This window comes from Manduca sexta, chromosome 19 (genome assembly GCF_014839805.1).
Source record: "Manduca sexta isolate Smith_Timp_Sample1 chromosome 19, JHU_Msex_v1.0, whole genome shotgun sequence".
NCBI lineage: Eukaryota > Metazoa > Arthropoda > Insecta > Lepidoptera > Sphingidae > Manduca > Manduca sexta.
In genome coordinates this window covers 13,973,040-13,990,229 of record NC_051133.1, presented here as the reverse complement: position 1 = coordinate 13,990,229, position 17,190 = coordinate 13,973,040, and the positions used below count along the sequence as shown (strand labels likewise).

The following is a 17,190-nucleotide window of genomic DNA, read 5'->3' as shown; positions in this document are numbered from 1 at the left end:
ACACTACTCACAGCACACTTCATTTTAAATGCCAAAATCAGCTGGTTCTTCGAGCTATGAAACATAAGCTACGAGTATTGTACTTATAAAATTCAATGTTACAGTTATTCAGGACAGATTATATCTCGTATAGTTAATTTACAAGTCTATCTTTTTATCATAGACAGCTCATAAAAATAATTAAATAAAATCTGGACTAATATAAATTGCAGGCCAGACAAATCCTAGAAGTAGAGTTCAGCAACCTGCTGGCCACGGGGACGGAGCGAGCGGCCCGGCTCCACCACGAGCACGCGCCCGCCTCCTGACACACCACCATGAACTAGACCACCACCACCACCACCGACCACCACTGACGCCGCCAGTGTGTGCGAGACACTAACGACAGTATTAACTTGAACCATGTAGGTTAACGTTTCGATGTTATTCGGGAGACTTGTCGAACGATTGTAACGAAACCGGCGAGACCGGCGGGATATCGGTTAGTGAACGAACGTCTCTAGTGTAAGATGTTTTCAGATTGGTACAAATTATGTTCTGCATGCGAATGGTGTGGAACGCTGATTTCAGTGCGATGGCACGGTGTGGCAATGGTACGCCCGTTTGGTATGGCAACACTTGACTAATACGTTTTCATGACTTGATTAAAAACCTTTTTTAATGTAACTTATTTCTAATTTTAAAAAACTTTGTCAGTTTAAAAAGCTGACTATCTAATTTCTTTGTATAATTTATTTGTTTTTTAATGTTCTTCACTTTTTGACTTCTGTATTATATTAATATTATTTGAAAAGGATACAAACAGATTTGATTATACTATATTTAGTAATGTTGCCACAATCAAAGAGTAAGATTAAATGTTAAAAAAAACAATAAAAGTTTTCATTATCTGTATAAAATATTAAACAGTTGTAGCGGAAGCTTCATATGATAAACTATATTAAATACAAAAGTGCTCTGATAATTGTAGATTTACTATGTACTTAAAGTGTATTCCGATATTTACTATTACGGGAAAAGAAAACGAACAGGGTCGTGTTCATGAATACCCACCACGCTTACACGCTGCGACAGCGGCGATTACATGTGTCAAAGTTGACAGCTAACGTCAACTTTGACATTGACAATGATAATAAAGTAATCAATAAGACTTGACCGAATGAATTACATATTTTTATAGGACCCTCGTGGCGAGTTTCTTAAACACGACTCATGTAATTTGACATGTCATACTCTGATGCCAAATATTAGTTAAAATTCCAACTAATATATTTTCGTGGGCTGTTACACCGTCTTATGGTGACACTAAGAGACTGTATAGTACAGGCCCTGCGCCGGACTATTTTTGACATTTGATTCCATTTTATGTAATAGTTGCTTATGAGGTGTCTATAATATTGTTACTGCTTTTTGTATGAATTGTTATGAAATTTAACAAAATGATATACGTATACTAACGATAACAATATTGATTAAATTTGACACATACCGGTGGGTTGTGAGACGGTGCAACAGTCCGATTAGATTAAAGGTGTTGTGAGAGATGATGTAATCCGTGATACAAACACAGAACAACCTCTTTTTATGTATTATTTTGGGTTAGTATGGACGTGGGTGTGTACGGGCCCGCGCCACTTTCAGTTCTCGTTAGATACCTGTCTACCAAGTGCCTCGCTGAGGTGTGTATATATAGCTTTACGTAGATGAATGTGTGCCTCTTCGTATGACAGTACTCGCGTATTAACAGTCAACTCGATGCGGCGGCTATAGCACGGACTATCGGATGAAACAACAACGCATTCCCTGATCACAAGATCATTATAAAAAAATGTACGGCATAGATATAAATTCTGTGATAAGACAAATATTAACTGTTTTTATTTTCCCAAACAAAGATTAATAATTATTATTTTTAAAGCATCACAATTGGTCCAATTTAAAGTTTCCAAAAGTAAGTAGGTGCTATAGCCACCGCAATATGTACTAAATTTATACAATTGAAGAAGTATAGGCTTTTTCCATTAACGCTCGACTTTATACTTAACGACGGGAGCACACAATGCTAGTCTTGTGTACAGTGTTAATCGACATCGTTTTGTATTCTACGATTATAATAAAATACTTTCTAATAGCGAAACATCATTTATACATAGCTAGGTATATTTTGTTAAGCGTTTACAATGTGTAAAATGTAACCCGCTGTGGAGTGGCGCCGTGACGCGTGAAGCCGAGTGTCACGCCGCGCCGTGACAGCTGTCGGGAGTCACGCCACAGCGAGCGGATTGTAGCTCGATTTTTTCTATAGGCGTGTGGTATACGAGCTTTTTAATATTTTATATTTATTTTTAAGCAAACTTTTTTATATATTTATTATAGTGATTTTATATACTTTGTAAGTAGCATTTAAACTATTAAAAATAAACAGCGAACAATTTTATGAAGTTTTTAATTTTGTTTTAAAATTCGTATATCACACGCCGGTCAATGGTTAATTGAAAACAAAAAATATTTAAAAAAATATGATTGTATAGTTAACATGACGTTGATTTGGTGGAATCCTTTTTTATATTTAGCAAATGCACTGTAAATATCATGGTATCTACTATAATATATTAGCGTTTCTACTTTAGTGGTACACAGTTATAAATAGGTAGAATGTGTTCAAAAACTATTAGAAGTTTATTATTTTAATAACGCTTTATTTATTAACTAGTTAATATTATTTATTAAGTTGAAGCTTGTATCGGTCGGCGGCCGGCGCGTAGTGCGCTACCTCAGGGCCGCCGCGCGGTCCACAACTATCACAATTAGTAAGCGCGTGAAGGTCGGACGGGGATGAGCCGCTAATGTACTTGTATTAAGGTATTTCTTATTGTAATGATGCGTAAAATGTATGAGAAGCAGTATTAATAAAATTTAGACATGTTATAATGTGTGGCCACCAGTGTGATTTTTTACTTAAAATTTTAAAAACGTTTACATCTAGAAAATCCCGTCGTTCGACATGTGTTGATAAAATATTACTTCCACGTTCCAGAGTGCAAATATCATATTGATATTGATCAAATCTCGAGGGTTACAACGACATAAATTCAATTTAATCGGAATTGTATGCAATATAAAAATAATATATTGACATTTTTGGCTTGTCAAAATGACAGACGTCAAACGGGGCTTTTTAGGTGGATCGTGTTATAGTATAGTAAATTAAAGGAACGCGGCAGGCATCTCGCTACGTCGTCTACATTAGTCAAATTCCTTATGTGTATAATATTTCATATTCAAATTATATTATGTAAAAGACCAAAACATGTTGAATTGAAGTTGTAAAATTTAAATTCAAAGTGGGCACTGTAGGCGCTATTGAAAGATAAACTCCGGCGAGGTGGGACGCGAGGAGCGTGCTCTCGCGATACTTCACGTTGTACACGCGTCGTGTTCTCACGTGATCGGTACGGCACGATCCGCCCGTTCCACTTTGCGTCCGTATATATTTTCGTGTTTTAACAAAATGGGTAGATTATAGCATTTATTTGACAAATTAATTTTGTTGAATACAAGTTTCTAGATAGGCAATTGTACATGATCTATATTGCATGGTTACGCCCCATTAAACGATTCAACTGTGACGCCAATAGTGTGCAATGGAGTGAATTTTCAAAGTGTTGTATTGTAACTGAATTATAATTATAGACTTTATTACGGCTAGTCGTCGCGAACGTTTACCGTTGTCTATGAGATGGGAGACGATTCTGGTTGAGCGTTATTCGTGTTCCGTTCGGCTCGTTTGGATATTATTCTGCTGTTAGAGAGCGACGCTGTGGACGCCCTGCGAGTGGATACAACCAACTGCTGATACCGTCCCCGGGAATTATTTCCAAATGGTGGTTATATTATAAGGCATCACAATGAAATGTGTTTGGGACGCATTTAACTCTAAATTAGTCAATTTGATCATCACAACCGTCGCCAGTTGCGAGTGTGTCGCGCGGCCGCAGCGTCGCTCGCAGCCCGCAGTCAGACGGCTGACGTATATCATTAATACACATCACTCGTTTCATGTAAAATTATATCATAACGTTTTATAAAACGCAAATATGTTTAACGTGATGGTTATTTAGTTAGTTAGTGTATAGCTTTTCGATGTAGCTACGTTTTTGTATAAATTTGTGGTTGGAAGGTGTACCGTTACCGTCGAGACGTCGTTCCGGACACGCTGAGGTCTGTTCCAAATAAAGTGTCCGCGAGACTGCACTCTGCAGTGGCAGCCGCCAGCGCACAGTGATTGTCCACAGTTGAAGTTTTCGCTCCGTAGTGTGTCCATAGTTATTCCGTAATGTATGAAACCTCCACAAGTGCCAAGTATCGTCGTTTATGCGGAACGGACGCGGCCGTACTAATGTTTTGTATATCACCGACATTCCAGCGCACATTTCGATGTTCCCATTGTATTATGAACGTACGAATTGTCCTCGAACAAATTATATTTTTTCACAAAAGGTCCCAGTGGCTCGCGCTACCAAAGAGTAAAGTTACCTTCACGTTAAGGAGTTTATGTAAAAATAGCTGAGAGTTAGTGAAATTCGTAATGTGTATATATTCTGCATCTGTGTTGCATAGCTTCGTATAGCGTGGGGTGTGGGGAGTGTTTGCGGGCGGTGAGGGGGGAGGGAAGGGGGGTTGTGAGCGGGCGCCGGTGCCTGTGACGCGTAACATTCCAGGCTTTCCGTGTTTGTAACTTGTCGCCTCACTAATGTATGTTAGCGAAATAATATTGTTGCGGGGCAGATTGTTAACCTAGACAATGATTATTTTGACCAATGTAATCCGAACAACCGTGTAACCTTTGTAAAAATATTTATGAAGTGTGCGATAACGGCGTACGTTATGCGTAATGATAAGAGGTAAATACAATTTACACGATATAAATGTTTTGTTTTATTTTATACCATGTAGACAAGGGACATAATACCAACCTATCTCAAGCACAAAGACAACGCCGTATTAATTTCGGGAACTTTGGTACCCCTCAGAATCTACATACTATTGACACATGATATCTATTATAAATATTGTCTTTAATAACAATAGATTAAAACTTATATACTGAACTAGCAGTTTTGTTAAATAAAAGTCATCATCACATTTGTGGCTTCCTTTTATTTCCCATTTTGCTTATCTGTCTGCAAATCTTCTTCTTCAACTCCTTCTGCCGCTTCAGTTTGCGCCACTCCTCCGCGTCCTTCTGTTTCCGGTGCGCCTTCAGCCTCTCCGCGGTCGCTTGTTTTTGCGCCTCCTGTTTCTTCTCGTAATTCGTTTTCAGCATCTTCATAACGTTGGCCACCTTTTGTTCGTGCGGGTTTTTGATAACTGCTATTCTCCCTCTGAATTTGTCTTTAGGATTTGTGCCAGACAATGTCGTAACCTTCTGCTTGGGTTTAAATTTATAAGGCAAGCCTTTCTGCAACGCTTTCGGTATCACCAATGGTTTGAAAACCTTTGGTTCCCGTTGAATTTCCGTGTACATGGAGTCGGTGTTCGCATCGCTGCGGATGTTGCGCTCTCTCTTCAACTGACCCTTGGTCTTCATGCCTTGCCAAGCGTTTTTACTTCCAAGAGGCAACAACAGATTGACTACTGGCGCATAAAATTTAGTCACGTCCACTTTAAACCACGTCCGGCAGAAGATAATATCGCTCATTAGGATCTTGTCTTCGAATGTTGCCCGAAATGCACCTTCCGGTTTATTCAATGCTTTCTTTATCTGTCCTCTGATTCCTGATACGGTTTTTATTCTCGCACCTTCGAACTTTGCAACTTCGAGTGTACTTGTGAACATGTCTTTTATAAACGCTGTCTTTTTGTATATTTTCAATGGCGTACCTATTAATTTTAATTTCTTAACTATTTGCGTAGATTTGTTAATTTCGTTTACGCTACCGGTGGCGGCTATTCTAAAGCCTAGTTCCTTAATTTCATTTGGATTGTTATTTACTGTTTGCAAAGCTAAGAAACCAGTGTTTTGAGGCGTAACAGGCCCGTAGAAATGCATGTTACACGTGACATGCTCAGGCGTATATTTTAAATACCTGCATTTCAAATCATCCTCAATTTTAGAATAAATTGGTAAAGTTTGGAATCGTCGCCAACCCAGCGAAATGATAATCGGGTCATTCGTTTTCAGAATCTTTTTATACCATCTGTGCTTTTTTACTTTACAAGACACAAAACCGATATTCTGTTCCGCCATATTGAGTGATCCAATAAGGATAGGATAACTGGAATCGAAATTGGTGACGAACTCTGCAGGCATGTTTTTGAACATCATTCTGACATATAGACCAGGTCTGAAACCTTCCACTTCGACTCTTAGCCCGTTATCTAGATTTTCAAATACTGATTTATTGAGTTCCGATTGTTTCAAAGCTTCCGCTTTTAAGTTTTCGTAATATGAATGATCCCCTTTTATTCTATGATCATCTGGATTGTCGTATTCGGAATCAAACTTAGCTTTCAATTTAAGTTTTTTTGCTAAGATTTCAGATTTAGTCGGATCAGCTTTGCGTTTACCGCCAGTCTCTTCCGTAGATGGATTTTCTTCTTTTTCTTTCTCAGCAAAATGTTTTTCTCCAGTCTCTAAATCTTCAAAGTCTCCATACAATTCTTCGTCGTCACCGTCGCTAGCGTCATCCAATTTAAGCAATTCTGATGCATCTTCATCGGCAGAACGTTTCCCAGTAACGAAACTATTGATTAGTAATTGTTTATTAGACTCTGCTGTCCAGTCCCTTAGGTTTGGTTTGCTCAACGAGTAGAAGAATGAACACTCATCAAGATCAAGCCTTTCCTTCTCCTTATGTTTCTTTTTCTGTGTATCAGTGACTTTTTTAAACAGACCACCAATTTCTTCTTCATCACTTTCGTCACTGGACTGCGCTTTTTGTTCTTTAGTTTTGTTGCCAATTTCAAATTCGCCATATACGAGTTTCATTATGTTCTTTGATGTTTTTTGACGATCTAAATAAGCCTCAGTAGCTTTTTCGCTTAATTTTTCTCTCCATTTCTTACTAAAATCTTCATCTTCATCAGACTCTTCTTCTGAATCAGCATTTTCATTATCCGAGTCGTCATCGTTTTCGAAATTTTCACCCTCGTTATCTTCGCCTCCCTCGTCATCTTCTGCTTCCGAACCCGAATTGTTATCCCAGGGCAATTTACTTGATTTATTATCTTTTTCACTCTGATCAATACCGCTGTCATTATCAGAATCATTAGCATCATCAGAATCTGATTCAGACTCTGACACATTATTAGTCTTTGAACTGTGTTGAAGATATTCATCATCTTTAACCATGTCTGGGTATATAACCGCACCACCAGAGAACAGTTTAAACCCTGACTCTTGCATCTGTTCATCTACGGTCTCTTTAGTTTCCACAACATTTTTGAGCAGAACTTTCTTTTCATTTGTCTCTTCATCCTCTTTTTTATGGGAATGAGACCCTTTAAGTTCAATGTATACTGCATCTTTATCATAAACAATACCACCAACTCCTGAGAAGGGTGCATAGATTTGTCTTTCTCTCTCCATAAGATGCCTTTTCTTCCCACTACTTGGTAATGGACAAGGATCAGGAAGATACGATAATTCACTGATTTTCATGTCACCAACACCTGAAATAAGTAATAATATATTAAAATAAATATTATAATAAATCACCCTTAAACTAAAAAAGAAAGCTTAACTTATTATAATTCTTAGTTCAAAACATTCACAACTTAACAGGGCCCTTATTCTCTATCTCACACGTTATTTTGACAGTCCGTAACAAGCACGCAACACAACGTGTCATGTTTAGGACTATAGAGATGTGGCTTACAGAATACCATTCCACGCACATTTCTCGAAGATAACATGACACGGCCGCGTTACGCGCTTACACTATCATACAGAATAAGGGCCCTGGGCCTATTTTATTTTACTGAATGAGTATACACATAATATAGTTGATCAAATTATTGTTGAGTATCAACTATCTTTAACCTCTACATCATAGTAGATAGCATCATGTTAAAACAGTAAATGTTAAGAACCAATAATTTTGATATTACAATAATTTAAAAAATAACATAGAGTCCACAGTGTGCAAACATAAGTCGAAATATGTGCACATCAAATTAAAATGGAAGCTTACATTGAGATTTCAACAACAGTTAATACAGGGTCATTTTGACATTGTGTTTATAAATTAAACCACAAACTCATCTCTACCTCTGCTAACATTGTGCCATTCTTCCATGGATAACAAATATTTTCACCAAAATCCCAATTTAACTTTTATAATTTTTTGATGATTTTATCCTTTAGTGTGAATATTGCATGTGCAATATGTTTTGTACGTTTGACTAAAAGAGTTATATTGCTGTTGCAACAAATTCTTTTAGTGTACTAATAGTTAAGTTAGAGTATGTAAAATTAAAATTACTATTTCTTGATACTTATTTTGTTCGAAAATATAAATATTTTGTTGTTTCATTTAATGCAATATCAAAATGACCCAGTATATAGACATAATTAAGGTTTACTTACCAGCAATGTGCACAGCAGACTCCTTCATTAGAGGAACTCCTCTGACATATCCATAAAGCACCACATCACGGCTCACTTTAGCATCCTTCCGGATCAACTCCTGGCTCGTAATATCCTCCAACCTATCAGCCAACACATATGAATGAGTCATCCGCCAACTCAAGGGCCTAAACTTCATCACAGATATGAATCTAGCCAGGTTTTTTATCTCATTCCTCAGGTATTCTCCGTGGACTATACCGGATAGGTAAAATAACTTAGCACCAGAGTACACCTCTGTCCAGAAACGGTGTTTTAAAGTTTTTTTTGTAGTTTTCAATGTCTTAGCATTCTTAATCATGTCCAAATGAGTCAACACACCCATGATCTTGGGCATGCCATGCACCTGACATATGTTAAGGAACTCAAATATCTCCATCTCGAAGCCGAAGCTCGCGTCACACAGCAGAAGTACCAGGTCAGCGCATTTCGCGATATCTATCATGGAATTCACATCGTTATTACATTCTATCAGAGTAATGCGTCGTTTTTTAGACGTGACAATGGTGATAGGCCCGTTAGTATTCGTCACGTTGGTCTTTATGAAGCTTTTGATGAGATTGTTGATGACAGTGGTCTTGCCGACGCGAGGGGGACCCACCACAGCCACGACGATCGGCGGCGGTTCCAGAGGCGTTTTGTCCACTTGGGGGATGTGCTGCTTCTTTGCAATAACATCTTCTCGGCGTCTGAACTGTTTCTCTGCTCTTACTGCATTCTGGATGGCAAATGCTTTAGGATTTCTCTGACGAGCACTTAGGTTAGATTGGTCTAACTTTGTTTTGTTTTTCTTCTTTTCCGCCTTCCGCCCAGCACGTTTGGCATGATGCGACTTTTTTTTGTCGAACGCCGCGTCGTCTCCCATGATTTAATTACAATTTAGAACGATTTAAGAAACTAAATCTCACGTGTTATCCGTTGACATATTTTTGGTTTTGAGACACCTGACAGTGACAGTCTAATCTATCAACAACAAAGTGACAAGAATGCCAGAATGACATCTTTTATAATTTGTTGCTATTTGCAGGAAAAAGTTTTATTCCTATTTCATGCTATTTTTGTCAAACTACGTAATTCATTTAAATCATTGTTTATAAATTATAATATCTTTGGAGTAGTGTAGTTCAAACCCTAATATTTTTGGCGTTTCTCTGCTATGTCTCCTATTTTGACGCCGTGTACCAATTATTTTAAAACAATTAATAGAAAAGATACACATTATTTACGTAACAATTATATAGATGTTAGTTTGAAAAGTTAAATTAGTATATTTTTGTGCCTGTGTACTTGTAAATGACTATTTTTGGTAGGTTTTTAAAATTAGCTCAGCTATGAATATTAAAAAACAACATTAAACGTTGGCAACGTTGTCATTTAGCAGCTGTCATTGTAAAGTTCGTGATCATAGATCAATTGTGTATTTTTGTGCAAAAAAAGGTCATTATTTAGATGATGAAAGCAAAAAGCGCGATAGCAAATGATAGCTTGCGAGTGGCAGACACAAAAGTGAATTAAACAGAACTGAATTTAATATGACTACTTCGGAAGTGGAGAGCCGTAACATCACAATATCAATGTTAGTATTATTGACGTATTTCTGCCTAATTATAGAAAGATCGCGTAGTTAGAGCCGTGTGTGTACGTCGAAATGCTTGTTTGTTATGTTTGAATGCTGTTTACTGTGGTAGAAACTAGTTTTTGTGCGAGTTCGTTGGTCTAGGAGTCCTATGGGCTGATACATTTGCTACGAACGCGGTACCGCTACCGAACACGAAAAGCCACAAGTACGACAAACTTTTTTATGTCTTTTATTGCTACGCTATGTAAACTCTTAAACATGTAATTTTCTCAAGCGGGTGATAGGTTTATATCAATTAAAATAATATTAGTAGAGCATTATGTAGATCATGATATTAGATTCGTCACAGAGTCCTTGAGAGACTCGTTAGTTGCTTCACATTGATTATAAAATCTAGAATAACCTCATTGTGAAAGATGTTGTGTACCAGGCACATCACACCAATTTTTTATAGTTTTGTTTATTTATTTACAAATTTATCTATTTGATTATCTTATCAGAAAGTATTGTTTGTGGATAAATGTGTTGCTATTACCAATATTTCAAATTGTGCTACATCCTCAAAATTTATCTTACAGCAATCAGACATGATTTTATTTATTAGATTTAGCACTAAAAATGTTTTTTTAATTTATACAGTAGTATTTATATTGATGTGGTAATAGAGTACACAAATATTCTAGTATATTATTTTCTAAGTATAAAAAAGTTAAAATAAATAGACAACATACATAATAATTTAATATTAAACATAATATATAAGCACCAATCAAATATTGCATCATACCAAAAATATATTGAGAGATAAATAAAGAGATTACAAAATTAAATTAAAGAAATTTAAATATCAACATCTGTTAATCACCTTTTATTATTAAACTTATTGTAGTTGTGGCTTCCCAATTGTGGAAAGCCCTCCCACATAAAACACTGTAGAGATTTGTATCAAGACTTATTTGATGTCAGAGCAATCTATTTCCAACCCTGATTAAAAAAATCCCAATATTTCCTTTAGAAACAAATGACTTCAATAAGAAGCGTATGGGTTATTCAAGACATGGTCTATCTGTGTGCGAAATTCCATTCAAATTTGTTTAGTTATTTCTGTATATATACTTCTAACAAACATTGCAATGTTCAATCATTCAAATATTTCTACAAACTCACATTTAAAATATTATTAATAAGAAAAATAATGACTCAAATTTAAATCAAAGGGAATTCACATGACCTATAAAGGATCAATTTAAATGTCACAATAATGCACAAATATCTATTTATAAATCGACTAACACTTAGGCTATGAGCCAACTGTTACAGTCAGGTGATACTTGTAAAAGCATGTGAAGTCGGAATTATAAATATGTGAAACAGTACTACTAGTCCTTAACCCACAATATGTTGTTTTTGTCTATTAATGGATACTATTTCTTTTTTTATTTTCAACAGAGCAAGTTTTTGCAAATTATGTAAGTATCCCACATTCTCAGGACAATCCTATTAAGCCAGATATGATCCCACTTTGCTATAATTTATTAAATTAACCCCCAAAAGTTGGATGTGCCCTGCATGTTTCCCAAGACATCCTCATATAAGCATGAAGGGCCCGGCGATTGCACTGTCCCAAACTATTTAAAAACATTGCATTGTAAACAGCCATACACAAAATGTTCTATGTAAAAGTTTCAAAAAGTTGACTACCTTATAAAAATCGCGATAAAATCCTGAAAATAGTTTTATTTCAAAATTTGATCCAATTCCACTCATCTATTTATGTACGGTGGAGACTCGACTATCCAGACCTCATTTATACGGATTCGCGATTATCCAGATTGCCAACCGTGAGCCGCGACGGGATGAAACTTTGTAAAAAACTCAAAAACTTCTTAAACAACTTTGAAAATTCTTTCACTAATTGCAGTCTACATTAAGCTACTTTTTATCCCAGTAACGGGCATTAATGCGGGCGGGGCCGCGAGAAAAACCAGTTTATTACATATATAGCTTATCTTCATGTATTATATTGTTTGGATGTTTCACTAGTATTAAACAAAATATGTTATGACATAGAATTAAACTTGATGCCTCTTAAGCTGGTAATGGTCACAATATCTTACCTTAAAATGAGATTGTTGGAGTAGATTCTTCATAGCAAAATATTCCAACTAGATTATTTGTAACAGTATTGATTTTGTCTTACATTTTTAAGAATAATTTTGTATAAGTATTATTAGAATTAATACCTATTTAATTAATTATGAATACCTTTGAAAGCTCACAACTGGTTACACAAAAACTCATCACAAAGAGATCCTGTTTTGAGTTTATTTAGATCATTAACATTTTTTTACATTGTATTAGTGTGAAACCAGTTAATGTCCAAAGTTGTTTTATTTGTGATCTAGATGTAATAAATATTATTATTGAAATGAAATGTCAAGTTCTGTTTTGTGTTTAGACTTTTTTGTTAAACATCCTCCTATAATAATCCTTGGCATATTTGTATTCCATGCGCGGTATGACTACCTCGCTAAGGTCTCTGGTACAAATCTCGATCAGGCAAAGTGATATTGGCATTTTTTTGCTCAATATCAACCCGGTGTTTGGAACTCTTACCGGATAGGCTCGGGTCTATCACTGAGTGAACTAGCTCTGCTTACCCCTCAGGGTTAAAAGGACGTTAGCGTGTGTAAAAATTCATATCTGTATCTTAAAAACTATGCATAGGTGCAAGTAGTGACCTCACGTGTCTAGTTTACTCCAATAAAATAATAGAGGGGCCGAGCGGCGAGCATATCGCTATATCGGACAGAAAATTCAACTTCAACTTGTGTGAAAATGCAAATTAAATTCTCTTAATATCTAATTTAAGTATGTAAACACGTCGTGGCATTGTTGAGTCCTCGCCGATCGATCGAGACGTAATGTTGGAGACATTAGCTTCACCATGTATAGAATTAAAATTATACATACACCTTTTACAAGAAAATCTTATCTAAAATAATCTAATTGTTGTATATCAAGAATAACATTACGTTAATTTTAGTATACAATATTACAACCAAAAAAATTATTAACATGGCCCAATTTAATGCTATATAGGTTCAGGTTATTAGGCACAGGAAACCTATAATTACGAGTGCCATTTTTAAACACAAATAACAATGGCATAATCGTCGTTTATGCGCATGAGACTATTTTATTGCTGTCCTTAAACGGCTTTACTAATAAACAGTTTTTAATCTGTGTTCTGCCTTTTGGTCTCAACATCGAGGTTTTTCTAATTGCCTTAGTAGGCTAACGAGCTAGCGGTCTGCCTGATGGTACACAGCATCCGCCGTCCATGAATTCTTAAAAATACAAATAAAATCGCAATTTAGGTATGTCCTCATCGTACAAAATGGAACAAGACTTTCTAACCTTTCTATCTAAGCCTCAAAAGGATCTTATTGTATAGCATTTGTGATCAGATTAAAAACCACCAAATTTCAAAAATTTACTTGACCCTTATATTTCTCATATACCCCTATAATAAGGCCGTGAGTATGTATATATATAGAATATATATTATTTTTTGCAGGCGCAAGTCTATGGAGAATCTAGTGATATCGTCACAGGATGCCATCGGTCAGAGTATCAGCCAGGCCCTCACGTTCTCCGGAGTCATCACACAGCACACCAACATCATACACGAGAACAGGTCAGGCTTAACAATACATTATGTCTTAACTGTGATGAGTAAGGCAGAGCAACTTCGCCATTCACCATATCGGGCCAATTTCAATCCAATATTAACGTTTATTTTTTGTATTTAAAGACATATTTTTGATCTTACACAAAAAAACAATGGTGGACAGTAAACAGACAGCACGTAGCAAAGTTCCATAAAGTTGTATGTTAATAGTATATGGGTATTTATTGTGTTATCATAAAGGATAATGGCATTAACCTTGAGAGGGTAGTCAGAGGTCCTACTATAGCACACATTGTCGGTATTTCCGGCCCAGCGGTCTATAATGAGATAAGCTGAAATGATCGGGCAAAAATACAATCCCAGGCTAATTATGATTCTGTTTTAATCATATACATTATTATATGTGTAATACATAAGCTTCCCTATTCCAGAAAGCATAGGTATTACGGAACCTCTTTCATAGGAGCCTATTTTCATTATAATATGCAGGTTGGTGTTGTGTGGCGAACCTATCGCCATCTTGGATACCTTACAGTATTCGATGCCGGTTGGTATCAGGTCGTTAGCATTTCGTGTTTCAAGGATGGTAGACCCATGAGCTTTATTTTAGGACGTGGTATAAGATACCTTCAGTCCTTTTTTCTTGTTTTATCAAAATAGCCTGAGCAAGAAAATACCTGTCCAGGGGACGCCATTTTTGCTATTTCGCCTTAAACTTAATGTTTTCAGTACACAAAATTAGTTCCTTATTTTATTACAATACGGAGATTTTTTATATCTCTGGCCAGGTTATATAGTAGACGATATAATAAAAATTATAGCGTTTATAAAACCTACCATAAAGTTAAAATGCTCATACAAAACGAACAGCCACAAAATTCGTACATTTACAATTAGAAACGGTTATCGCGTAGAACTGAAAATACGGTGTCGGATTATAAACGGTGTGCATTTTTCCTCGTGCTGTTGCGAGATAACGGAGATACGGTTTAATTGCATGGATTTCGACATTATTTAATGAAGCGACAAAAATTATACCGCGTCAGTAAATCTTTCATAATTGGTTTAGTTACTTTATATTACAGAAGGCCTACCCCTTTTTTTCTTTTCGGGAAAAAAACGCGTTACGCTACCGCCACCTGGGGGGTGACTGCGACGGTTATGTTGGTTTCACTGATCTTACGGGCCAATGTCGACACTCGGGAGCATTGCATCATCCGAACGAGCATTGGACAGAGTCCCTACCTACACTACACCAGCATACCAAACAAAACCCATGGTGGCCTTCATCAGAAAGCATAACCCTAGGTTATAATTTATTCTTTATATACTGCGTGAATAGAATTGAGCTTTAAAACCCGTGATGGACCAGCAATTTGTATCGAGATTTGAATATGGTTTGTGTATAGATGCCCTCCTTCATCTCAATATATTTTCTTAAAGATCAGTAACGCATCTATCAGGTTAAGGGCGTATGAACCGTGATTCACTCACCAGCATACCATTTATGGCTAATCATGAAGTCAGACGAGCGAAAAGGCCAGTCGTCTGGGCATTCAAACAAACAAATATCACGCCTTTGTCCTAGAAAGGGTGGGCAGAAGTGCAACCAGGACACTCACTTTTCGCTATAACACCAACTATAATAGAGGGCGAGCCAACGCCATATCGGGATTCCAGACTCCGGGTTGATATTCGAGCAGAAAACCCAATATTACTTTGCTCGACTAGAGATTCGAACACAGAACTTCAGAACTGTATCGTTCCGCGGACGACATACGTACAATGACACCACTCAGGCAGTCAGTCTGGGTTTACAGTAAAAAAAAAGTCTTCCGATTTCATAAAAGCATTGAACTTTATTGTTCGACTTTATATTAAAATCATTGAACTTAACTTTTACAATTCACGGTTATTGTTTTAAATTCTAGTTCGATTTCATTGAGACGTGATTCATAATCCGAGCGCAATAAAACCAAGATAATTGTTCGACCCAAATCACCAGTTTCAAGTACCAATGTAATTAACAAAAGAACCGCATTTTGTGTAACGTTTCTTTGTGTGCAGATATGTGTGACCTTCAGCGGGTTTGTAAACTATACATTTTACTTGATAACATGTTTCGACAAATAAGTGTCTAAATAATGATTTGGCGCAAAAAATGTTTTTTCACGTATGCAAGGTTTGGCGAAAATGTCAATCAGCAATGTCACGTTTACTTTGTGTTAGTTTTGGATTGATGAAAATGTATATTTCCCATACATTTGACTCCAAGAGATTCTGCTTTGATTTTTTCTGCTGAAAGTCGAGTTGTTTGATTTGGTAATTTAGCCCTAAATAGACTGTCAGAAGTTTTAATTTGTTTATATTACGGGAAGGACGTACAGCTCTTTTACGTGCCCATATCTCTACGCATAACAAAGCAAATCGGTGTTTACCGCCGCGGCGGGCGTTATCTCCAAGCACCCCATCACGCTGTGTATCAGTAATTACCGCGCCTCGGTGTCGGGACGCCGCGATGGCCGCCGACGTTACCGACGCGTACCAGGTTCACTTCACGCAATGGGAATCTATATGGAAAGTGTTTATTTCAAGGTAATTTTCGTAGTGATGTGGTGTGGTGTTTTTAAAATTAAAATAAATGTGGTGTCATGATCTCAGGCAAGGTAAAGTGTTCGTTCTGCATTATGTTTTCGTCCTATTCAATCGTAGATCAATAACTATTTTGTTTTAGAATTATTAGCTGATTTAGAAATCAAATCCAACCAAGTTTCTATAATATACGGGAGTTTCACAAAGAAATTGGTATGATTTAAACTTTGTATAGAAACAGCTGTGATTAATTTAAAATAATACGTTTATTGTATGTAACGTAGATTGTTTACATCAAATAAGGATTTCATAAATAATACCGACTCAATATTTAGACTACGATAAGAGGTGTACGTGATCATATAAATATACGAGAGGTCCAAGCTCATCTCACCTGAATGTATACATATATTATTGACTAGCAGGCGCAAATTTGACCACCCACTCAACCTCATTAGACCAACGTAATCAAAACATATAAATTCTAGCATCAAACATGGCAAAAATGACTGTCATGGTGATAGGCCCAACCGTTATCACAAAAACACCACTGAAAAAGTGTCAGGAAAGTTACATACATAATTATTTCAGTTATTTCGATGTAAAAACCAAACCACTGAATAGATTTTAAAAACATTTCTATGGGACCAACCTGGAAGTATATCCTGTCATATAAAAGTAGAATTTTCAAAATCT

General features: G+C 36.4%; 3 protein-coding genes across 8 annotated transcripts in view; 2 read left to right on the top strand and 1 right to left on the bottom strand.

Annotated features, from left to right (window-relative positions):
- LOC115445927 (liprin-alpha-1) overlaps positions 1 to 4,929 on the top strand; it is a 51,817-nt gene extending 46,888 nt beyond the window's left edge. The window contains exon 24 of the mRNA XM_037440377.1: positions 213 to 4,929. Coding sequence (XP_037296274.1) covers positions 213 to 308 — 96 coding nt within the window. The 3' untranslated portion in view covers positions 309 to 4,929. The remainder of the gene's footprint in view (positions 1 to 212) is intronic.
- On the bottom strand, positions 4,910 to 9,494 carry LOC115445928 (ribosome biogenesis protein BMS1 homolog). Its single transcript, XM_030172440.2, has 2 exons — positions 8,591 to 9,494; positions 4,910 to 7,674 (listed from the first exon to the last, which is right to left on the bottom strand). The coding sequence occupies exons 1-2, from the start codon at positions 9,492 to 9,494 to the stop codon at positions 5,141 to 5,143; spliced, it is 3,438 nt and encodes a 1,145-aa protein (XP_030028300.2). The 3' UTR covers positions 4,910 to 5,140.
- A 490-nt stretch (positions 9,495 to 9,984) lies between these two features.
- Positions 9,985 to 17,190, top strand: part of LOC115445912 (protein Aster-B) — a 46,588-nt gene continuing 39,382 nt past the window's right edge. For 3 of the 6 annotated variants that reach the window (XM_037440307.1, XM_030172414.2, XM_037440306.1), the window contains exons 1-2: positions 9,985 to 10,205; positions 13,789 to 13,908. In XM_037440307.1, the coding sequence (XP_037296204.1) occupies positions 10,162 to 10,205; positions 13,789 to 13,908 (164 nt within the window). In that variant the 5' untranslated portion in view covers positions 9,985 to 10,161. Of the gene's footprint in view, positions 10,206 to 10,266; positions 10,414 to 13,788; positions 13,909 to 16,335; positions 16,498 to 17,190 lie in introns of those variants that run through there. The other 3 variants (XM_037440308.1, XM_037440310.1, XM_037440309.1) reach the window with 3 other exon arrangements.